General features: G+C 41.0%; 2 protein-coding genes across 6 annotated transcripts in view; both read right to left on the bottom strand.

Annotated features, from left to right (window-relative positions):
- The window catches only part of LOC122983830 (clathrin heavy chain 1-like), a 30,191-nt gene extending 27,819 nt beyond the window's left edge, over nt 1-2,372 (bottom strand). For 2 of the 3 annotated variants that reach the window (XM_044353954.1, XM_044353956.1), the window contains exon 1: nt 2,024-2,372. In XM_044353954.1, the coding sequence (XP_044209889.1) occupies nt 2,024-2,065 (42 nt within the window). In that variant the 5' untranslated portion in view covers nt 2,066-2,372. The remainder of the gene's footprint in view (nt 1-2,023) is intronic. The other variant, XM_044353955.1, reaches the window with a different exon arrangement.
- A 1,696-nt stretch (nt 2,373-4,068) lies between these two features.
- vaspb (vasodilator stimulated phosphoprotein b) overlaps nt 4,069-24,821 on the bottom strand; it is a 28,265-nt gene continuing 7,512 nt past the window's right edge. Inside the window, exons 2-14 of one of the 3 annotated variants that reach the window (XM_044353964.1) lie at nt 15,564-15,735; nt 11,547-11,727; nt 10,459-10,525; nt 8,820-8,926; nt 7,810-8,057; nt 7,404-7,528; nt 7,146-7,197; nt 6,971-6,998; nt 6,812-6,851; nt 6,528-6,584; nt 5,716-5,785; nt 5,546-5,603; nt 4,069-5,448 (exon numbers count right to left, since the gene is read on the bottom strand). In XM_044353964.1, coding sequence (XP_044209899.1) covers nt 5,414-5,448; nt 5,546-5,603; nt 5,716-5,785; nt 6,528-6,584; nt 6,812-6,851; nt 6,971-6,998; nt 7,146-7,197; nt 7,404-7,528; nt 7,810-8,057; nt 8,820-8,926; nt 10,459-10,525; nt 11,547-11,727; nt 15,564-15,735 — 1,240 coding nt within the window. In that variant the 3' untranslated portion in view covers nt 4,069-5,413. Of the gene's footprint in view, nt 5,449-5,545; nt 5,604-5,715; nt 5,786-6,527; nt 6,585-6,811; nt 6,852-6,970; nt 6,999-7,145; nt 7,198-7,403; nt 7,532-7,809; nt 8,058-8,819; nt 8,927-10,458; nt 10,526-11,546; nt 11,728-15,563; nt 15,736-24,821 lie in introns of all 3 variants that reach the window. The other 2 variants (XM_044353963.1, XM_044353965.1) reach the window with 2 other exon arrangements.

Here is a 24,821-nt window from a genome sequence, read left to right on the forward strand (position 1 = left end):
AGAAACCCCAACAAAATGACAATAGTGTCTGATGTCATCTGTAAAAATAGTCTGTCATGATGACATAATGCCTATGTGTGACGTTATTGGCAGAGTCCAGCCAGACTGCAGCTGACCATGTTTTTTCTCCACTTTATTTATAGAAAGCATCACTTACAACATATGTGACATTAAAGGACAATTTTGCCAATTTTCAACCTTATCTCTATCTATCCCAATTTGGGATATAATGTGAAAAACGCCTGCAGTTGTTGTCAATATTCTCTGTGTCTCTGGGGCACAGCTGCAAAATCCGTTGTTCTTTCAGCACCAGCGTCGTCATTTGACATCTACAGTGAGTGATGTAGTTGGGGGCAATGAAGAACTACAGGCTATTTCAGCTTGGATTTCTAGTCTCCGCCTCTGGGTAGCCGGGGGGGGGTGCTCTAGATGCCGCTCAAAAATAAAACTTCCTTGTTCTCTTTGCTTGTATTGCAAACTAGCTACGTTTCTAACAGCGAAAATGGCATCTCCAAATATGAGTGCAGAGGATGTTATGGGCGAGGATACATTTTACAGTGTTTCGGCTGATTCGGACATTAAGCTGTATTTATTCAAGCCAGAGTATACGGCCGAAGAAATGCAGTGGAAAGAAGCCGCCGCTGCATTAGCCACGCAAGAGGATACAGATGGTGGGGACCATCCAGAACCTGAGCTGCTGACAGCAAACAGCGACTGGTGGTGCCTTAGCTCAAATTGTCCTCCGATGCCAAAAGAACTGAATCATTCTGCTGCAATGAATTTCAGTGTGGGCAGTTTTTGTTGGATGCTTTCGCCGACACCAACCCCGAGAGAGCCTGTGTTTGCAGTACTATGCAAGGATTTGGGGGTTGGGCATCAGAAGCTCGCGAGAAATGCATGTCCTGGTACATGTAGACATTGCTGGCATGGCTCCGGGAGCAGGAAAACTCAGCTTTCTGGGTCAATATAGCACACATTGAGGAATTTATTACTTTATCAATTGGCTGCATTTACAATCAACTCTGATTGGACACCCACATAAAATGTGGTGAAAATTCCCTTTAAGACAATAAGAGAAAATAATTAGCCATCATGATGAAATAAACATACCAGGCATGACTTCACTTTCAATTTGTTGATAAAGTCGACATGGTAACAGGACAGAGGGTAAAAGTAATAATAATAATAATAATAATAATAATAAAAACAACAATAATAATAATAATAGATAAATAACTTATTTATACAGAAAGGTATGCAATGAATGATAGAGTCAAAATAAATTCAATCATGAGAGGTTCAAACAATCTGTGAGACCTCGAGAACTTTGATTTATGGATGTGAAATTTTCCCAGTAAAATTAATAAATGGACAGTCCGTTGAACTTTGTTTTTTTTAATTCTCTCCATAATACAGTATTACATCCTTGGCTTCCAGCTTAATTGAATGGTTGGTTCCACTGTCAAAATGACCATCAATATTGTTTCTAGAATCCTGCTGCATACTGACATTAATAAATGAGATGTTTCGCTTAGTTGTGTCTTTTCTTAACAAAAAAAAAAAAAAAAATCACATTTGTTGCGGCTGACCACGGTTTAACAGCTTCTAGCTACCTGAAATACAAAGTTTGTTGACCAGGTCGACGGTTAAATGTCATTTATTATGGCTAACGTTAGATGACGTGCAGCCAACATCCCTCACGACACACTAACTGTATAACGGTTAACTAGCTCATGTAATAGCTAACCCTAAAATGAAGAGATGTGTAGGTCAAAGACGCAAGAGCTGAACACTGAAGGTCAGCATAAGTGTTTATTGTTAATTGGTTTCTCCACCTCACCGGTGACAGATAACGGCGGCTAACTTTAAGTCGGCATCAGTCCGATGAATGAGCGCAGCTAGCCGTTAGCTGTTGGCTAAACGGGGGAGGGGAGGTCATTCATTTGCTGCGGGTATTGACGTTTAACGTTGCAAAGAAATGAGTGTTTTAGGTTTATTTAGCTACTAGGGTTTGCCCACATACCTGCAGGTGCTCCTGGAAGCGGATAGGTAGTATCTGAGCCATGTTTTTTCTTTCCTTGGGCTGCTCCGGAGTCCTGAAATTGTAGCCGTACACAGCTCGCTAGCTGGGCAGCAGCACCGCGCTAGCTACGACCTCCTCACTGTGCGTGTAGGTCGGAGCCAGTCAGTGAAAACGGAGAAAGAAAAAAAACACGATAAATGGTGATAAGGAGTGTTGTTAGACGTGTTTCCTGAAATCTGGTGTCAATAAAAATGTTCAGTGTGTCCCCCTTCTGTGTGTGTTTTCGGCACTGCATCGATGGATGGCAGTGATCTTCTGTCCAAAATCCGCAATGGCGGCGGAAACAAGCTGAGAGCCTTCCCACTCCGGAAGCATCCAGGCAACTCTGGAGGGACGCTGGCTGCGGCCCCTGCGCTCATGACCAGTAGGAGCGATTTCCAGTTCTTTCAATTAAAGCGAAAACAATACAATTAGGCTATTTTAACTCTTTACAGTTTCACAAATTTTAGCATAAATCTCCATTTAACTAAGTCTGAATTTGTACATGTACGTCAGTTCTGCCACATATTGTTTGTTTTTTTTAACACCCTCAGGCCAACAATTTACCTTCAGAGAAGAGAAACCAGCTTCTTGGGAAATAAGAACTACGAGCGAACTGTCAAATTTGGCTAAAACTAACATTTTTTTAATTTAAAGATCCCCTCCTCACATGGCATACACACATAAACTGCTTGAAACAATAATGTGTGTCTGATATGGTTTTGTCCACGAAAAAAAATGTACAATTACCAAGTATAAAATCCTTAAATCAGCATCTACTCCTCCCTCATTAAAAATTCTACAGTCAATGAATATGCAAATATTTTTGGACACAAGATAGATACATATAGTTTTTCGTTGGGTTTTTTTTCCTTCCACTTCCCGGCCAACAATTTACCTTCAGACAAGAGAAACCAGTTTCTTGGGAAATACAAACTACAAGCAAACTGTCATTTTTGGCAAAAAGTAACTTTTTTTTTTTTTTTAAATTTAAAGATCCCCTCAACACATATATCAAGACATACACACATAATCTGCCTGAACAATAATGTGTGTCTGATATGGTTTTGTCCAGGAAAAAAAGTATAATTACCAAGTATAAAATCCTTAAATTGGCATCTGCTCCTTTTACCTCATTAAATATTCCACAATCAATGAATATGCAAATATTTTTCATTTCAAAAGTTTAATGGCTGGACACAAAATGTCTCCTACTTTAATGTAAAGTTCATTCTCAGTGTATATGCACCGGAGGCTTCAAGTTTCCACATCACACATGTGTAAGTTTAATGTTGGACCACGACTGGCTTCCAAACCATTTGTGATGTCACGAATCCTGCTTGTAGGCCCGCTCTTTACAACTGGATTTTCAATGAGCAAAGAGAAACTTTCCACTTTCAGCAGATGAATGTGAAAACAGCCTTCTAGTATCAAACTCTGCACATACATCATTCTGCAAAGTGGAGCCCAAATATCCAAATGAAGGAATAAGAAAAAAAACATTGAGTGGAGAGCAAATTTAACAAACTATCAATTTGCACATGTACATCAATTCCATCCATTTTTTTGTTTGTTTTTGTTGTTTTGTTTGTTTTTTTTATACACCTCCTTGCAAACAATTTACCTTCAGACAAGAGAAACCAGCTACAAACTACAAGCAAACTATAAAATTTGGCAAAAAATAACATTTTTTTTTTTTTTTAAATTGAACTTGTTGGTGAAGATGTAGTCAGTCTCCACACATTAACTGTCTTCAACGTTTTAGTTTGGATCCACATTGTTGAAATTTTCAATCTGATGTGACAAAGTTAAAAAAAAAAAAAAGTTAATTCAGAATTTCTATTTAACTACATTTGTAAGTCAGGCTGTAACTCAAATGAATATTGACCAAACTAGTTTGTGCAAGAAGTTTGCAGTGCAATACAGCCCCAGATTCCTAAATTGAACTGGTCTGAAATCAAAGCAGTTTTACAATAAGATGCAAAAGACGACTCAAGACAAAGGAATGCATTTCAAGAAGCAGCTGTATTCGACTATAAAGGCATTTCTAATCCAGTGTCTCTAAGCTGTTTTCTTTATATTTCAGTGTAAAAAGCCTAGACTCTATTAGAAAAAATAAACAGTAAACCCAAAATAACATCTCATAAGAAAACAATCATCAAAAAAAGGAAAAAAAAAAGAAAAAAAAACCCATTCACCAGTCATTTCAATTAAAATAGAAACACCATTTCATTTTTGCTAACATTTTCCCTCAAAACAAATATATATTTTTCCTTATATATATATATTTATATATTTATTCTCAAGGCAGTTGGTCATGGCCAAATTAATTGACCTCATCATGGCCATTTTTCATGTTTCGAAAGTAGAAAACATAGCTAGAATGGAAGAAATTAAACCAGCGGAAGCACAGTATCGGACCACTGCACTGGCTAACAAATAATATCTCATTTTGAGTGAGAGGGAATAGTCTGTCAAGGCAGTGTGGCACACAGTCACACTTCCTCCGGAACAAGTGCAATGCAAAGAGAATACATTTCTCACACATCATAAAACTACAACACACTCCTCTTTCACAGCACTCAGGTTGTCCATCAGATTTCCTTTGCTTGTCTCTTCTTGCAGTAGTCAGGGAGTTGGATGGGGTATTTCCCCATCCTCGGCTGTCGTTTTTGCACCTCCAATGACCATTAGAGGTCATAACCTACTTGCAGATGTCTAAACTTAACTAACTGTAGCAGTGTTCGAGGTTGAACAGTTGTATACTAACTGAGAAAGAGATAAAAGGTCTGTCATCAAATCCCAGCATCTTGCTATTACAGTAAAAATGTGACTAATACGTTGTCCCTGAATACTGAGAACTGCTCTATCAGTAAATGGTGCGTCTGATAGCAGAATGAGAAGACACAAGTAGCAGGATTTCTGCAGAAAAGAGGGTTATGATGAGTATAAATGATGACAAATTGGAGGAGCAACTGTGGCTGTAGCTGTGTGCTCTGGATTGGTTCAGATGACACACAGAGGACACGAGGGGACGGGATGAATGAACATGGGAGAGATGGGATAGATGGGACCACCGCCGCAATATTGGTGAGTGATCATCAAAAGTGTCAGATGGCGGCTTGAGGAGGTTCCATGGGTTACCATTTACATGAAGTGAATATGCACGATGTACACATAAGCAAGTATGCTCACATGTGTTTGTGTAAGACAGAGAGAGAGAGAGAGAGAGAGAGAGAAAAGAGAAAATGTGTAGGAGAAAATAAGAAATCCCTGGGCTACAAGGGAGGGTGCAGTGGAGGACAAACTCCATCTATCGCATCCCTCTGTTACACCTGACACTCAGCAGAACTATGTGCTTCTCTTTTGCAGCTCCTGAACAAAGGCTGTGAAACGGGAGAGGAGAAACACGCAGTAAGAACCAAAATCATGTTGAAGTTAAAATGGGTAAAGTTGTTTTTCGAGGGTGCAGAGTTCTCTCACCTCCGATTATTTCCTCCTTTACTTTTTGTAGTTCTTTTCGCACCTCTTCCAGGATCTCCTGCAGAAAAAAACAATTCACAGTCAGTCACAATTCCACGGACATGTAAATGCCAGTCAGGCACAGCCCCTCCAGTCAATAAGTGATGCTACTGAGCTAACAAGAACATTACCTGTTTCATTTTTTCTAAATCCGAGTCATCCATTCCGCCTGCGTCGTTACTGTTGGCTGCGGGCTTTGCCCTGTAAGATGAGGAGAAACAAATACAGAGATTTTGTATTTCACAAAAAGCTAAGAAGGTCCATGGCATTGCATTGACAGGCCCAGTGTCAGACAAATCACCACAGTACTGCAAGGAAGAAGGAATAGTCCCACAAGGTTGCAGAGAGAAGACACACACCCAGAGATGGAGTGAGGGTTAACCTATCTATGCTCATTAACCTACCTTTTTGAACTGATAAACTTTGGGAAAAGTTGAGAATGATTTCGAATCAAATTATATATGATTACTGATATATATTGAAATAAATCTGGTTGGACCAATTCTGAAAGCATTTGTTTTTGCATACATGTGTAACTAATCACCTTATTGTTATCACTGGCTGGACTTGATCCATCTTTTAACCACTATAGTTGAACACACTTCCCTCAATTATATAGACAAGTCATAAAAGCCAGCTATAAAACCAGAAAAGTAGAAAAGTGAGAGTTAGTTTACACAGGAGGACAACACCAACCCCAGCACTCGGAACTGACGAGTACAAATGAGCACACTGTCAGGTTCCTATCTACTTTTCAGAAAGAACACACTCAGTTGGTGCCCCCACAAGTCCCTTGGGTGCATGCCATTCTCTGATCCATTAGGGGGTGCTATCAACTGTAAAATACGCTACCCCAGTAGGCTGCAGTGATGCTGCGCTAACCTGAAGAGAAAAGAAAGGCAAGGGGAGCTAAGGTCATGAGTGAACAGGACAGCATGTATACCTGGAACCTTGGGACAATGAGGGAGTGGAGTCCATGCTCTTGGTGATGGAGTTATTCCTGTTAGTGAGACACACACACTCTCCTCTTAGAATTGAAATGGCAGACATTCACACACAAAAGCACATTTATCCACGGGCGCAAATACATACACACATGTTCACGCAATCGCACGCACACTGATGGAAAACTACTCTTAAGATGAGTTCAAACATGAGACACCAAACGCCCGGGGGTTTCAGGTGTACTGATGATGGCAGAATGGAAATAAGTGAATCATGAATTACCTGTTCATAGACAATTTCTCCCAAGGTCTTCTTATGGTGTCTGAGAAAGAGAATGTATGAAATCATGAGCTGTTAACATTAACTTTGTATATCATGTAAAATTAATGTTGGAGAATAAATGTAGGTGGCATCCTACGGATAAAAATATTGAGTTCTCACCGGTTTGACCTTGAGGCTCTGAATCATCCTGTATAGAAAAGAGCAAGACGTGTTACGAGTAAGTCATCATCAAGCTGTTTCTATTTTTTTTTAAAGACTATCACTTATAAAAACACATTATATGTTTGGTGTTCTTTGCTGGATTTACAATAATTCGTCAGGAGCAGCCACTTACATTGTCTTGTGTCTTCATGGGTGGCTTCTCTCCAGTGTCTGCCGCTTTTCTCCTGATGTAGAGAAATCATTTGTCAAACAATGTAGAAGAAATTTAGTTGTGAACGATATATACTGTAGTTTTGAATACCAAAGCAGAAAGACCTTGAATGAGGAAACTACTTAATATAGAACGTGAAACAGAATAAGTCTAACTGTTTATTTTTGGAGTTTGGACACTGGATATTTTATGCGACTGCAAACTTGTGGTGGCACCCACCTTCGTGCCAAGATGGCACTCATCTCACCCATCAGACCACCTCCTCCTCCTCCTCCTCCAATAGAGGAATTGCTGTTGCGGTTGGAGTCAGCTCTGCTTATTGAAGTTGCAGGGGCTGCGTCCTCCTGCTGATGGCAGCAAATAGCAAATAAGATAGAGTTCAGCTGACATTGTCTAGGCAATGACTCAATAAGCACTGATGGATGCATGTTTCATAGCTCTGCATGTTGGAGCAACTCTGAGATTGGATCAATACAACATCAGAATTCCATTTGCATAGTTAGAAAAGCACAAAATGGCTTCAGTGATTGTCCGTTATGTTAATCTTGCCTACAATAAGTACAGAGTTCAGTAACAGAGCTGTCAAAATCCACACAGTCTTGAAACTGTTTAGCTTCATACTCACTTTAGATACTTTGCGGAGCTTGGCTCCTGCGAGGGCAGCCGCCAAGCCCCCAGCTCCCCCACCGTCCCCACCACCAAGGCCACCTCCTCCTCCTGCAGAGGGCAGGGGCGGGGCTGGCGGAGGTGCTATGGGAGGGGGTCCCGGAGGGGGAGGGATGCCAGCGGCCGGTGGAGGGCCAGGGGGTGGAGGAGGGGCCGGTGGAGGAGGGGGGCCTCCAGTGGCCAACGGTGGAGCTGGAGGAATAGGGACTAAAAACAGAGAGGCACCATCAGTAACCATTCACAAACGATTTAGTGAAAACAGTCTAGTTACACACCGATGATGGTGTGATGCAGGTGCACCATCGTGTAAATTATAAAGTGTGATGGTCCCTCTAACAGACGGTACCAGCACTAAACCCAAGTCCACAATGGTGAGTGTAACATGGGGAAATTTTTGGTCCTAAATCAGACCATGAGATATGTTTAAAGAATGATTTTGAGTTTTGGCAACCAAAGACAGCCGGCATCTAAATTCTGACGGAATGAGAAATTTAGGACAAAATTGTCACAATGTGCTGCGAAACACATCTAGAAACTGAGCTATCAGAACACAACCTGAAATGACACAGAACACAGGCTGATGCAATTTTGCCATTTGACGCCAAAGCTTGTTTTTTTTTTTGTTGATTACATCTCCACCTGCATTTTTTTTTTCTATTGTCATGCTATGATTCACATGACTTTTATCGCACACTTTGACTTGCCCCACAATTGGTCTGATAAAGTCTGACACAGATTATGACCAAGCTTTAATTACACCAATCTCATACAGTCTGACTTGTAATAAACCTGTAAGATCACTGTTATCTCACAGTATATAGGGGCTTGGGGAATGAGAAGTACTGTGTTAACAAAAGAAATTGCAATTCTGGCGCCACACATTTACCTGGGAAAAAGACTATGAGGAACTACTAAGCCTGTACTGTGCTGTAAATGCAGTCATGCTGACCAGCCCAGGTGTTTCCTGACCTGCACCGCCTTGTCTCTCCAGTCTCTCCCTTTCCTGCCGCTCCCGCTCCTGTCTTTCTCTCTCCTGGCGCTCCCGATCCTGCTGTTCCAACCTCTGCTGCTCCAACCTACGGACACACAAACACATCCGTCAGCGACAAATATACATAAACATGCTAAACATAAAATGAGTGGATGAAAAGGACAGATTAATTAAATTGAAAGTTCTATTTAATTTGGGTGTAACCATGAGATAAAGCTGAGGGGTAAGAGAGCGAAGGGGCATGTCAGACAATGCCAGCTTTCAGCCATCCCCAATTAATCTGCAAATGTCCAGCAGATTATTGGATTATTTATGCAACATCCATTGTTTTCGAACAATTTTGTCTAATTACAGTATTTGGCATTAGTGTGGAGTGCTAAAAATCAGGATTTGTATTCAATATACCGACTACAATAAAAAGGATATGAGGTGGATTTCACAGATTCTGATTAGCCTCCTGCTGAAAAGTCCACAGCTGGACACGGTGGCCTAATTCAAGCTGCCTCACTTCTCTACTGCTCCCTCCCTTCTCCCCCAACACATCTGCCACTCAGCAACGGCAGCTGTATGCAGGACATCACACAATGTACATATACACCCCACATGCACAGGTCCACACACATGCACACAATCATACACACAAAGTCCCAGTCGGTGTGATTTAAAGCACTGCTGATCGACTTAGGCAGTGTGCCCAGGAAAGGGGGAGGGGAAATCCCATCCACATCTTTTTTTCCAGCTTTTTTTTTTTTTATTTGATACTGGTGAATATTGTGACTCTTCTATTTCTTTGCTCATCACACCTAAAAGCATAAGTGCAAATAATATCCATTAGTACCTACATCTATGCTATAATTCAAAAAGGTTTTAATGTCAGTGCTTTACTCCCTAAGCCACAGCATGTCAGCAGCCACTGGGACGACTAGTCATTTGACAGATAGTCCCTCTGGCCAATCACAAAGCCTCCCCGACTGTGCAACATATTACCTTTTAGTCTAAATGAGATTAAAAGGTTAATGCCTGGTCTGTGCAGGCATGCATGCACGGTGCCACCACAACGTCTCACTGGGCGAACAGATAAATGGATGGAGAGAAGGTGGGGCTGATGTGAGAGGTGTCCGCCTTGCTGTCTTTTTAACCTTTAACCTACGGGGGCTGACTGAGGGTTTAGCAGTGTCAAGCTAATGCCATCAAATCTTCTACATATGCGTGTGTGCAAAACTGTGCCAATGGGACTACCGCAAAGCCAAGACAGCTTGACTTGCTATTGATTGTTATGCAACTAAACCCAGAGGATACTTCGCTGAAGCTGGGTTAGAGACGTCTAACTTCACATGACCTCGAAGACCGGCGTACTTGTCTGAATGGCAAAAACAACTTCCAAAGAAAATCTCCTTTTTAAAACAAATACTGACAATGCTTGTCTGGTCTGCTGCAGATCCAGAAGAAACTAGGCTATGTTGACAGAGTTACCAGTTGGATACATTGCATGTTTACGCTGAATTAGGCCCAAAAGATATCTGAGGGAATTTAAATTAAAATGTCCGGCAGTGTATTAGAATTGGCGATGTGAAACACAAATGTGTAGCATTTAGAAGAAGTGTGAAGATTTGGTACCTCCGCTGTTGTTCAAGCTCTTCTGGAGATGGTCCGTTTGACACTGGGCGGGGAAGGGTTGCATAGCCTGACATACATAATGGAAATGAAAGAGAAAATAGAACAAAAGGATTAGACGTTGCTGTGATGGTTGAACAATTATGACTCTTTGACATGTATCCAGCATGTTTATGTGCTTTTATTGGTGTACACACCTTTTCTAGTCATTCAGCGGATTGTGCAAAGTCTGTGTAACTTGTGATATGACGATAAAGCAGAAAAGGATGGCGTACACCAATCAAGTTTAAGTACTTTATGGTATTTTCTTTTTAACTACTGAGTCGACACACTGGTGGACAACAGGAGTGGAGGGGCAGGTTACTGTTCACACTAATCTTGGATAACTGCTATTATTTAACACATTACAATTGAGAAAAAACCAAATACCAAAAGAGTACCAATGTTGCATCACACTGTATGGGCAAAGCTAAATAACATAAACATTGAAGACAAAATAAAGGCAAAATCTGAAAACACACAACAGAATGGCCTCATTAATGACGACTGATTTGTTCCTCCCATGTGAAAGTCTTGGTGAATCAGGTTTGCTCTTAAAATTGGACGCATTTTCCAGGAAATCCCTCATAAATAAGCACCCAAATTATCCTACATAGGGGCAGTAATCTTCAGTTGCTGTGTGCCAACATCTGTATACAGAAAGTAAAACTAGTACATCAAAAAACATCTGTGGGCTATCAGGGCACAATTTGAGGGTGGCAGGACACAGATATGAAACTACTGATATGAGTAAGCAAAGAGGATCTAAAACTCAGAGACATTGCACTTATCTTTTGGCAACAGAATAAAAAAAATACACATTTTCCAAAACAAAGCAGTATTTCATTTGCCATTTCTATTATCTATTCACCAGTAGTCACACATGTAAATTACTTTCTTCCCTAGCTAACATTTTGGAAATAAGAGGCGCATAAGATCAAATCTGTCCATACAAGTCTTTCATAAATAAAGCTCAATAAATGTAAATTAAACAAAAACAAAAGTATGGCTACTGAAGCCGATGCCAATAGAAACATAGTGAGCATGAGCACCTGCGTCTGCCAAGGAGTTGAGCACTTCCAGAGCGTGTGCCATGCCATTGGCGAATAGAGCAGCATCCTCCTTGCTGCCAAAGTTGAGCCCCCACACCTGTCGAGCGTCCCGCCACTGGTGGAAATTAGGTGTGGCCTGGTTGTACTTCAGACCTCTCACGATTGGACAGTTTATAACCACCTGGGGAAGGAGGAGGACAGAGGGTCACTACAAGGATTATTCTGGTAGAACTGGAGAGCAACATTAGTACTTTGGCGAGCTCTAATCAGTATCAGGAGTTAAAGTTCAAAACCAAAGGAACAAGGAACAGAAAGCAGATCGTTTCTAGGAGCTGTATTCTTCACTCAAAACTGGAAAACTATTAAAAAAACCCACATCCCCTTCTTATGCAAAAAAAATGCAGTGGCCACTTTATTTTTGTTGGATCATCCTGGTTTATATTCCACCCAGCAGGTGGCGTGAAGCCTATGAACCAGGAGGGAAAAAAAATGTTCTGGGTTTGAGCGTTGCCTGAATGTGCTGACGCGCCATTTCACTATTTGTTTAACAGCCTCTGGATTCCACAGAGCAGAGAGGAAGAGAGGAAACCCTGTCAGGGTGAATATCATAGTGGGCAACATGCACTGAAAAAAAAAAAAAAAAAAGGGTAACAAGTTCAGCTGCCAGCCCAGAAAGCGGTATTCTTAACCTCTCCACAATCCTGTCAAAAGGCCAGAAAGAAAGGAGGAGCAGACTGAAGATGTGACCAGAAACACGCTTAACAAATGGGATAAAATGAAGAGCACTGATTTGTTTTTTTTTTTTAAGTTAAAGAAAGCAGCGTGTGTCAAAAAGCTTGAACGCCTGCAGAAAAACCTTAATACCATGGTTCCACTTGTGTCTTAATCATACAATCAGGCCGCGATGCATAAAGAAAATTGAAAAGACAAGCATACAAACAGCAAACAGTTACTCTATATGCAGCCAGTCAGAGAGAAAGAACAGGAGCTAAAGGGGAAAACACAGACACACTATATTCTCTCTCTCATTAGCTTCTTGGTTCTTTCATCCTCCGCCAAGTTTTATGTCTCGATCAGACACACATATAGTGAAAATAGGCCTTATTGGGTATCAGGCTTCTTTCTAAATTGTCACAGGAAGTGGTTGAACAGGCTAACTATGTCACAGGAAACATCATCCACTTTAAGACCTGTCTCTGGGGAACACTTAAGAGTCTTGAATGTTTAAAGAAAGAGAGGCACTGAAGCAGCAGGGAGAGCAGGGGCGCAGTCAAGAATAGACCCACCCAAACTCAGTTTACCCAGCTTTTTTAAAACTTGGAAGCTGCCCACCGTTATCTGCTGACTCATAATCGGGTGATAATGACAGAGAAATCCTATTTGTTCTTTTTTTTCTTATATGCGTGTGGCTTCTACTCAGGTCTCCGTATTCACTGTGCCCGAAACGAACTCTACGTTCCGCAAAAATTCAGCGTAAGGTCCGAGTGTGATAATGTGCTGTCAGTCCATGAAAACCAGCACAAAGATTCTGTACAGGCCTACTATTTAAGACCATGGCTCATTCAAGACTCAATACAATCACATTCTTGTGTTGTGGCTATGACTTAAGTATCTTGATATCCCTGCATTGTCTCTGTAAATGGTTTTACAGATGTCTTCATTAACCTTTAATAAATTGAATTGGTTTTACACAGATTTAGGTGTATTTTCCACTGAGGTTACTGAGAATTGTATGAAATCAGGTTCCGATTTTAGAACATTTTAGAAGCCCATCTGTGAACTCACTCTTGTGTTACAGATCCCCAAAGCACAAAAAAACCCCACTTATAGCAACTACCACTGCTGACAAAACAAACAACGGTGCTGTCATGTTGAGGAATTTCAGCGAGGAAGAAACAATAAATCCTGTGCGCCTTATCCTCTTTTTGAGGATAAGGCGCACATATGAGGATTTATGATTGGTTGAAATAAAATAAACAAGCAGAGGCGATGAGCTGTTGCCTCTGCTGAAACTGAACTTGAAATTTCATGCTGGTGAACAGTCCATGATTCCATATGTGCATTAATGTAAATAACTGACCAAATGAATGCACATAAAAAAGCAATAAAATCATACAGGGATTGACAATAATGCCTTCTTAGGTATCTCCAATAAAATGATCACAGTATATACAGTAAATATTCTCTATAATCACCCAAACCTAGTGTGTGGTATCACATAGATGGTGATACTGTGAATGAATGGGCACATACAGTGCATTCAGAAACTACTCAGACCCCTTCACTTCTTTCACATTTTGTTATGTTGCAGCCTTATGCTAAAATCATTTAAATTCATTTTTGCCCCTCATCAGTCTACACTCAATACCCCATAATGACAAAGCAAAAACAGCATGTTAGAAATGTTTGCAAATTTATTAAAAAGGAAAAACTGAAATATCACACTGACAGAAGTATTCAGATCCTTTGCTATGACACTTGAAATTTAGCTCAAGTGCCTTTCATCTCTCTTCATCATCCTTGAGATGTTTCTACACCTTGATTAGAGTCCATCTGTGGTATATTCAATTGATTGGACATGATTTGGATATCAGAGCAGAAACCAAGCCATGAGGTTGAAGGAACTGCCTGCAGAGCTCGGAGACAGAATTGTGTCGAGGCACAGATCTGGGGAAGGCTACAAAAACATTTCTGCTGCATTGAAGGTTCCCTGGAGCACAGCGGCCTCCATAATTCTTAATAGAAGAGTTTGGAACAACCAGGACTCTTTCTAGAGCTGGCCACCCGGCCAAAATGAGCAATTGGGGGAGAAAGGCCTTAGTAAGAGAGGTGACCAAGAACCCGATGGTTACTCTGGCTGGGCTCCAGAGATCCTGTGTGGAGATGGGAAAAACTTACAAAAGGTCAACCATCACTGCAACACTCCATTGATCTGGGCTTTATGGCAGAGTGGCCAGCCGGAAGCCTCTCCTCAGTGAAAGACAAAGGAAAGCCTGCTTGGAGTTTGCAAAAAAGCACCTAAAAGACTCTCAGACTGTGAGAAACAAGATTCTCTGGTCTGATGAAACTAAGATTGGACTGTTTGACCTCAATTCTAAGCGCCACAGCTGGAGGAAACTAGGCACCGCTCATCACCTGCCCAATACCATCCCAATGGTGAAGCATGGTGGTGGCAGCAGCATCATGCTGTGGGGGTGTTTTTCAGCAGCAGGGACTGGGAGACAGGTCAGGGTTGAGGGAAAGCTGAATGGAGCAAAGTACAGAGATATCCTTAATGAAAACCTGTACCAGAGCACCCAGGACCTCAGGCTGGGCTAAATGTTCACCTTCCAACAGGACAATGACCCTAAGCACACAGCCAAAACAATGCAGGAGTGGCTTAGCGACAACTCTGTGAATGACCTTGAGTGGCTCAGCCAGAGCCCTGACTTGAACCCAATCCAACATCTCTGGAAAGACCTGAAAATGGCTGCCCTCTGACAGTCCCCATCCAACCTGACAGAGCTTGAGAGGATCTGCAGAGAAGAATGTCAGAAAACCCCCAAATCCAGGTGTACAAAGCTTGTTGCGTCATACCCAAGAAGACTCGTGGCTGTAATCACTGCCAAAAGTGCTTCAACCAAGTAACCAAAAGTAAAGGCTCTGAATACTTATGTCAATGTGATATTTAAATTTTTCCTTGATAAAAATTTCTAAAATCCTGTTTTCACTTTGTCATTATGGGGTGTTGAGTGTAGATTCATGAGGAGAAAAAATGAATTTAAATGATTTTAGCATAAGGCTGCAACATAATGTGAAGAAAGTGAAGGTGTCTGAGTACTTTCTGAATGCACTGCATAAAGATAGACTGTCTCACACTTACTCAGACGCCCTGAGGCACAGGACACCATAGACGCCCACAGGCCGTATGACAGAGATGCATGAATAAACTACATGCTCACATTTCCAGAGGCAAACTCATACACACACACACAAATTTCTTCAGAAACACAGCCTGCCAAAAGCTGGCAGATGTACCTGCTGGTCTGTCTGCATCTTGCGTCCCACTATCCTGAAGGCATTGTTGGAGGGGTTGTGATAGATCTGGACTCTGCTGAAGGTCTGGGGTCCAGTGCCTGCCGGCAGCCACTTCTTATTGCCATCGTCATAGATCATCACAGTGGCCCGAGCCTGGCAAATACTCGACTCACTGGAAGAGAGAGGGCGAGACAGACACAAAGTTGTTTTAGAACACAGCAGGAGTGAGTTTTGAGAGTATGATGTTGATAAGTGACTCGAAAACAAATCCCTCCTTCAAGAAGGTAGCGACAACCAAGCTTCATGTTTTACAGATAAACTGTATGAACTAACTGCTTCATATTTATAAAGGCTTGCTTCCCTCGAGATAAGGAAGAGGTTATAAGTGTGTGCCTCAGAGCAAAACGTGCTGGCAACTGCGAGATGAATGTAGAGCCACAAAAATGAAACCACAAATGGTTTGTGGTAGTTACATCTGATAATGCATATGAAGAATCTTAACCGCCGCTACCACAAACATAGATGGTTTATTTTTTTTTATGATTACAGCCGTGAAGATCTATAAAAATGAGCAGATCTCTGCATCTTGCAACTATGAAAATGAATCAGCATCTGCTAGATGTAGGTCATGAAGGTCTGTTAAGACAAATACAGTATTTCTCATCCATTCTGCCCTTGAAGAAGGACAAGGTATTATGAACTTCAGTTCTGATACATTATCTAATGACCAAATCAGATTACAGGCTAATTGTTTGTGTTAAACGTGATAATAAAAAGTTGCAGAACCCTATTTGGTGAAAAGACTTGTGCATGTGTGTGTGTGACCACAACTTAATATCATCATTTTTCCACAGTGCAGTGCTGTTAAATATGATATGTAGTGTCGACTGCAGCTGGAAGGAATGAAGCAAACACAGAGGGAGAATCAAGTGAGGAGGAACTGGAGACTCCGGATGGACAACCAGACCAAAAACACTCTATAAACAAACCATTTTAGAGACGGGAGCCAGTCGTTCCAGGCTAGCATGGCCTCATCTTGTCTAACTCACACGATCACAATAGAGTACCACTGACACACACACTACTATGATAGATCACACAGGTTTCTGAGCTTCAGACGGACCCACAGGCTGCCTGGTGTAGACAACTACACCAAACATCTCCAGGTCCTCCCTTAGCATGTGTATCAGACATTATAAGCGTATAATTGAAGTTTTTTAGAAACAGCACACAGTGGAGCAAGAGTTGATGAAGAGTAGAGTAGAGAAGGATGGTGGTGCACATGTGCAAAAATGTTTTGACACGTATACAAGAGGTACAAAGTGAAAGACCAAGAGAGGAAATGCAATGAAGTGTTGATTTGAGAAGAGAAAAAGAGATTAGTTTGATCCCAAACAAGATGGGGGACGAGACAACAATGGAGGCTGACAAAGACAGGAAGCTGTGCCGAGGCTCTGGAATCTTCCACCTGCTCTACATCAGCCTCCAACTCCTCACACTTTGTAGGAAAACATGCACTTTGAGATCAATGACAAAACATTTATTTATAGTTCCGTGCAGTCAGGATGCACACGAGTTAAAGCGGACTCAGGTATGCCCGCTTGTATGCAAAATTAGGTAACAACATTGAAGTGTCTGTACGCAGGTTTGCATTTCAGACACTGAGATCTAAAGATAAAAGTTCCATATAGACCAAATACTAACATTTCTAAACCACAACAAAAACTGCAAACAATTTGCAAGTTTTTTGGTATAAAAGAACAGTGCAGAAGATGAAAGGCAGCACAGACACACAGGAACAAAAAGGTGGTTGGCTGTCAATTCTAATTTTTAACCATTCCTCCCCCACCTCTCTTTATTTGCCCCCCTATGCTCTCCCTATAGTCCCCTAATCCATCCCTTCCTCCTCTCCCCCTCCATCTGTCCCGCCCGTGATACAATCTGCTACTTCCTGTGACACAGCACCAAAGCCACAACCCACTTCCTGCTGCCAACCCTGCCTAATAAGGACTGCCTCAGCCTGAAAAATCAATGTACACACACACACACACACACACACACACACACACACACACACACACACAAACACAGGTCCTATATTTTCCAACCAGATGATAACATTTAAATTTAGTCCATGTTAACTGGAAATTACATGTCTGCTAGGAAGGATAAATGAACATAAGGAGAGAATTATGAGGAAAGATTTATGCTTTGATGGCTGGATGTTTGGGAGGCTGGCTCATCTCCAGTCAGGAACTACTCAAAAAAAAATTAGGCCTATAAAAATCCCTTTAAAAAACATTCTTTGAATAACTTGAAACATTACACGTAACCTGCCTGTGTATCGGGTGGGAGAGGTTTACACTATCGCATGTCAGAAAGCTGCTGGTGTGCTGTCAATCACATTAAAATGTGTTGTATAAACTTTGACACCTTCCTGTGATTGTGTAAGTAAATTGGCACACATCTTAGCAACATGTTAGTCCCATTTTTTCTTCCTCTATGTTTGTTTTTTTTTAGCAACTGGCAGCTGGAGAGGTTGTTTTTTTTTTGCCTCTTTTGACTTCGGATTTCCTATATTTTGAGAAAAATCTGGCAAAAACAAACAGTTGTTATATAATTTGGTTGAAGCTAATTTAATTTAATTTGTCAGCATAATGAATGGTCAAACTTACTTACATTCCTCTTAACATTTCATGAGAAATGCTTTCAGGCAGAAAATCAGGTGAGAGGCTTGTAATGAGATCAGATCTAACCTTGGACAACGTTCAGACAGCTGAGAAGTGAAGAACGAGACAGGACTTCTAAAATCAAATAAAATGTGTAAGACAAGACAGTTGTGGGATTATGGGATGAAGCTGGTTGAGATGAGGATTTCAGCATTAGTTATTTTTTAATAGTTTTAAGAATCTTAAGTTCCTGATTCTGATACTGAAAGTTGCCATGTGACTGATAAGAGGTGACTCAGTCTATGCTGAGTAAAGCTAGATGGATAACTCAGCCGGGCCAATACATCGTCTGATATCAGCTTATGGCAGATATATTGGTATCTGTATAAGTCAGTCCATAAATAACAAGAAAATGACTTACAGTAATATGATTCTTATCGTAAATCAAACTTCTTTTTAAAAAAAAAAAAAAAAAAACACTTACTAAAAATCCAGTATTGGTCAGACTCTAATTTGTTTAATTCAAACACTCAAAATGTATTACGCAACTAATTATTTTTCCTTCGCAAAATTATGACTTAACATGCTCAGTGTGACATGGCTGGGCACAGCTCGCATTCCTGTGGATTGTTACTGCATGATTTTAGATGTTTGCTTTTAGTATTTGAACTAGAACTTACTAAAGACAACTATTTTGACAACAACATATAAAGAAAGGATTTTTACAAGGGAGAGAAGACACACTGTAAACAGGCTTAGTATTGTTCTTAAATCCTTCAACGGTCACCTCAATCAGGTTAAACACCACCTTTGGTAGCAGGATTCAACATCAAAAACACTGCAGTGTTTCCTGATCTGTTGAGCAGCGAGCATGCTTTCGATGTGCTGGGCAGAGAGGGCTTATAGGAACTGGGAGGGGACAGAGACTCGGGACTGGGAAACGGATGCATTTTTAATGGCAGAGAAAGCGAGGGCTCAAGAGTGAGACTGAGAGTGAGCGGCTGCATTATTGATAGAACTACGGACACTGAGACTCTAAAAGCGTGTGTGGCACACGCGCATAAAACACAAGGACTTGTACGCACGCCCTCACACCTGTCAACCTGCCAACACGTGTGTCCATGTGTTGACCCGGTGCGCAGGCGGCGGAGGGCTCTTGGCCGGGTTTAACTGGACGGTGTTTTAGTACTGGAATGAACCGCGGCAGGCGCGGCTATAAACAGTCTATTCCTGTCCTTCCTCAGCCCGAAGACCACCAGCCAGTCCACTGGTGAGGGCAGCGAGGCTGGCTGTAGAGCTGAGCTAACTAAGTGACCGGTTGACTTAAGAGGTTTTCTCTTAAGCACAAATAGGTCATTGGCTGATGCTCTGGGAAGGATTTGAGCCACCAACCTTTAAAATACCTCAAGCAAAGGACGTGACAAATACAAATGTGGACCTGCATTTCTGCGAATGATAATGATTACCACACATATACTTAGAAGAACACACAAAAAAAAAACTGTCTTTAAATGTCATAACTACAGCCACAGCAAGTTCTTCATCCTACTGTGGTTTCTTGGTCAGTAAGGGGTTAACAGGAAACCGCAGTGCACAGCCAGGGCACATGCTCTCTTGGAAATGTCTGTATAAGGCTGTGCTCTCAGAGCTTTTCCCCAAATGTGCTGGCAAGTACAGTCAGGCCCGGTGGCTCTGTCTCTTCCCTCCTCCTCCTCCTCCTCCTCTTCCTCCTCCATTTACCTGACCCTCCCACCTCGCTCTTCTCCCTTTAGCTCACCATTCTCTCAAAATCAAACTATTTAACACAGTAGGAGATATGTACGGAGATGCCTCTTGGTGGCATTCATGTGAAGATCTATCTTACATAAGACTGCAGTGCGTATTAGTCTGGATCAGACTTACAGAGAGAGGGATAGGAATACAGGGCACACATAAATTCCATGATTCATATAATTGCACATTCATCCTGTTCATTAAAAAAAATGTTATACTAAGCAAAAACAACATACATGAAATATTAGTCCTGAGGCTGAGATTTCTCAGTCTTGTCTAGACACTAAGTAGAGTAATAGCGTTTACCTCTACATCCATTCCTGGCTCGCTGTCCCTCCTCATTCGTCAGGCTTCCTTCTCTTCCAGAAGTTCATAATACCACTATATGAAAAGCCTTTTTTTTGCCCTCACGACTACGGCCAACTATCATTTTTAATGATGTTCAGGCTTTTGAGTTATTCTTGCCTTCAGGAGTAACTGTCTCTGTGGTGAACATCCGGACAGTGAAGGAGGCTGAGGCCTGTAGGGGGTAACTCATTCACATTACTGACCAGCTACTGCATGTCACGTCTCATTAATTAATACAAGAGTGTTTTTCAGGGCTTTGACATTTGATTCACACACACAACTCACAGCCAAATATTAAAGATAAGACGAGTAACAGAAATGATAACCCTTAGGTGGCCTTACCGCGCCTTAGATGAATAAAAAGTGATTCAACAGTTACTTTCTTGTTTGTCTGCTGCAAAACGTCACATGAAGAGCACACAGGGAATGACAATAAGTCACTTAGTAGTGTGTGGTGGCACATAACCAAACCACTTCCTCCATCTCTGTCACGGCCTGATAAAAATAAAACCCACATTTAACAAATAATAGTCACGGAAGATAAATATTGACGTCAGGGCTCGACTGATACTGGGTTTTTAGGGCCAATACCAATATTAGAAAGAAAAATAATTCCATTATCTATATATGGGCCAATAATCTTATATATACACAGAACGTACGTATATATTAAACCTGAATTAAGAAAAGGATCAAATATACATAAGAGGCTGCCTATATAACTTTAAAAAATACATATATGTATTTTACGTGCCTATACATATACATATCGGCAGATATCCGACAACATACACACCGATACTGATATATCTATGATATGATCTATGGGTTTTCCATAAATAGTTTACAGATGAACATTTGAGTGATTTGGTCTATTGAAAGGTCTTTACTGCAGAAAACCTCAAAATGACCTCATACCTCATGCTATCAGATTTCTTTTCTCTTTATTTACAAAAGTGAATGGATGATGTTAAGGTGGATATATATATATATATATATATATATTATATAGTAAAAACTCATTCATAAGTGAAGAGTAAAACTCTCCCTTCCCACCACAGCAACATGAGGCAAAACTAGGAAAGTCAAGTTCCAGACAGACACCGCAGACAGAAGTGAGAAAAGGAAATGTTAGCTGTAAAAAAAAAAAAAAAAAGCACCGTGGAAAAGCCCAGCATGTGCCAGTATGTGCATGGTGCCCCGTATACAGTAAACCCATGCTGCACAATTCATCAAATGTGAGTATGTGAGCACTTTCTGGTCAATTCCAAATTACAAGAGATTGAATTTTCCTTCCTCCGTGATCAACAATTTCACTTTATGAAAACTAGACTGATGCAAAACTTTAGGGGCCTTTGTTGCATTGTTGATGATAAAGTGCAAAAAGCTTGTTAGTATAGTGCTGCCTCATTACACACGCCGGACTGAGGTCATGACGGTGGTGAGGTACTTGACCTCTGATGCTGACTCGGACATGGGGAGTCCACACAATAGCCTGTTGATGCTAGCCCGATCATCTGACAGCGCGCTATCCTCAGAGCACCCTCGGGCCGCGTATACGGCTATCAGTGACGTTCAGCTGTGCCCACATGACTCTGAAACTCTGAATATTGACATGAGAAGTAAAGAGTTCTCATGGGATATGTGTAGTTCAGTGACTATCACTGACTGTAAAAGAAGGTGCAAGTCAAGATAAGCTTTCAAGCTGCAAAGTACAGTTCCTGTTGTGAGAGCCCCATAAATGTTAATGTGTAGCCTGACATCCAGAGTGGAGAATAAACTTCCCATTGATGCAGCTTTTTGTCCTTTTTTCAAAATATGAGATGGACGGATAACATGAACACAGAGAGGAAAAGACTCTAAATAGCAAATGCAAATCCTGAGGACTCTACTGGTGGTTATCAAATATTAAAAAGAACTGAAATGTTTCGTTCTTGCTTAAATATCTAAAATTTGGAAAAAGTAAAACCCAAAGAAGAACTACTTCGGGGGGAAAACATTACTGTATTTAGCAATATCCTTTTGGTGGATGGAGTTCAGCACATTTCTATGTACTACAATGAACTTCAATAACTGTTTTACTTCAAAATAGACTTTTGGGAAACAAGTAGTTGCAGTAAAAGTTAAATAAAAAATTAAAAGCCTTTACTCTAAAAGTAGGGCTAGAAAAGGAAATCTCTACCAGCCCTCCTTTGCCTTAGTCATCTGCTAACTTCACTCCCTCTTTTCTTTGTCCTTTTCCTCATGCTTGTTTCTTCTCACACAGGTCCTGGCACGCTGTTAAAAGCACACAAATAAACACACACTTGCTGCAAGCTACTGCTTTCTGCCTCCGCAAGTCGGCCGCACAGAAACAGGCATCCAGGCTATCTCAGCTATTCTTCAGTTCTTTTTCCTCAATATCTTTGTCTGAATGGAGTCAGACATATTTAGCTGAAACATCACTACTCAGAAAACCCCTCTGCATTTTTCTGCGCACTGACTCATCCCTCGCCTGGAATCGTTTACGGAGCATTGTGGAAAAGTTGAACAGACGTTTTGGCCACGGACTCTCATTTTGTTGTTTGACCACTTCAAGAGCCGAGATGAATTCCTTCCTGCTACAACTGGCACACTTGATGCCCATATTTGGAACCGTCTCACCTCCGTCCTCCTCACTGAGCTCAATTCCTTTTACAGGTTGGAGCACATCCTCCCCGACTTGGGTAAAGGAGGGAGGCAGGCCTACTCCCCCCCCCGGAGAGGAACGATCCACTGCAGAGAGTGGATGAAAGAAAAAAGCCTCTCAGCTGTCCTGACTTGTACGCTTTTTTCCTTTGCATGGTGACTTTTCTCAACTCTGAGGGCAAAGTTGAGAAAGACAAAAGCTCTGGAACGGAAGGAGGCAACACCTAAATCACGTTTCCTGCTTCTAATTAACTGTGGGGCATAAGTGTGTAGACTTTTTTGACCAACATTTGTGTACTTTACACTCTTTTTTTTTTTTAAAGCTGAGACAATAAGTCGATTAGTTGTCAACTATTAAATGAATCTCCAACTATTTTGATAACCGATTGATCGTTTTAATTTAAGATTTTTAAGACAATTTAGAGACAAAACGTCCAAATTCTCTGATCTCAGCTTCTCAACTGTGACTATTTTCTTTAGTCCTTTATGACAGTAAATTGAATATCTTTGGGTTGTGGACTCTTGGTCGGAACAAAACAAGACCTTTTAGGACGTCATCTTGGTCTCTAGGAAACAGTGATCGACATGTTTCACTATTTTCTGACATTTCATAGTCCAAACAACTAATCAATTAATCAAGAAAATGGTCAACAAATGAATCCATAATGAAAATACTCATCAGTTGCCGCTTTATTCTTTTTAAAATCCACAAACCTAGATGTCCAACTAGCAGCAACAACAAATTTATGATTCTAAGAAAACTGCAATATTGAGTATTTTTAAAGATCTGTACAATGAATGTATTTCTTCTCACATGTGTATTCTGGTTGCCTTGACAACACAGGGCTGGCTCTTTGATAACTGAACAAACTCTCAGCCATTTTTTTCAAGACACAAGCCAAAGAAACCCCAATGAAAAAAAAGTAATGAAAGATTCAGGCCAATGTTCACCCATGACTGAGCGTTGAGTATTAACTATTTTAACAGATGACTCTTAAACAAAAGGAGAAGCTGCTCGATTAATTTCCAGTTTTCAACTTGTACCCGTCACATAGACCACATTAGACCACTGAGACTCAGAAAGAGGAATAGTGTGAGTCTTGTGTAGCGTCCAGGACAAAACTGTTTCTGTAAACTGATTATGTGCATCACTGTTCATGCATAAAAATGTTCTCCCATGCAGAAAATGGTTCAGTCTTAGACAGAAGAAGTTACAACAGGTTCTCCTTTTAAGCCTTCTGTTATAAATCTGAAGTCCATATGTGGTTAAAATCAATATTATCCTTCCTTACAACCCAGACGTATAAGTGCTGCCTGGTAATAATGTAAAAGAAATGGACCAGAAAAGCAGTTACTATCTTATACAACCTTCCAATCAAGTAGATAAGTGAAGTTAAGATCCAACCTGAAAGATAGATAGTATGCTTAAAATGGTTGACAACATAAAGCAGTTTTTATACTGGCATCCATTACACTCCATTAAGCAGTGGACCCCTGATGAACCCAATGTATCTCTGTGGCCATTAGCAGTGCTGACCATACAATATACTACCCACAACAAAGCATTGGTTTCACTACGATGCTAGACACAGACTCTCCATCAGCTCCATCAGGTTTTGAGATGTAGCTTTAAATTTCTATCTGCCACTGTAGAGCAGTTGGTTCTGCTTGATCGGACACTGATGACGGCTAGATCCCTGCCAGACAAGAAGTCATACAAGCTCAAAAGAAACATAAGCTTCACATTTCACATTTCTTCTTCAGGGTCCATTCTCTGTGCTTTTTATTGTGTTTATTCTAA

This window comes from Thunnus albacares, chromosome 6, assembly GCF_914725855.1.
Source record: "Thunnus albacares chromosome 6, fThuAlb1.1, whole genome shotgun sequence".
NCBI lineage: Eukaryota > Metazoa > Chordata > Actinopteri > Scombriformes > Scombridae > Thunnus > Thunnus albacares.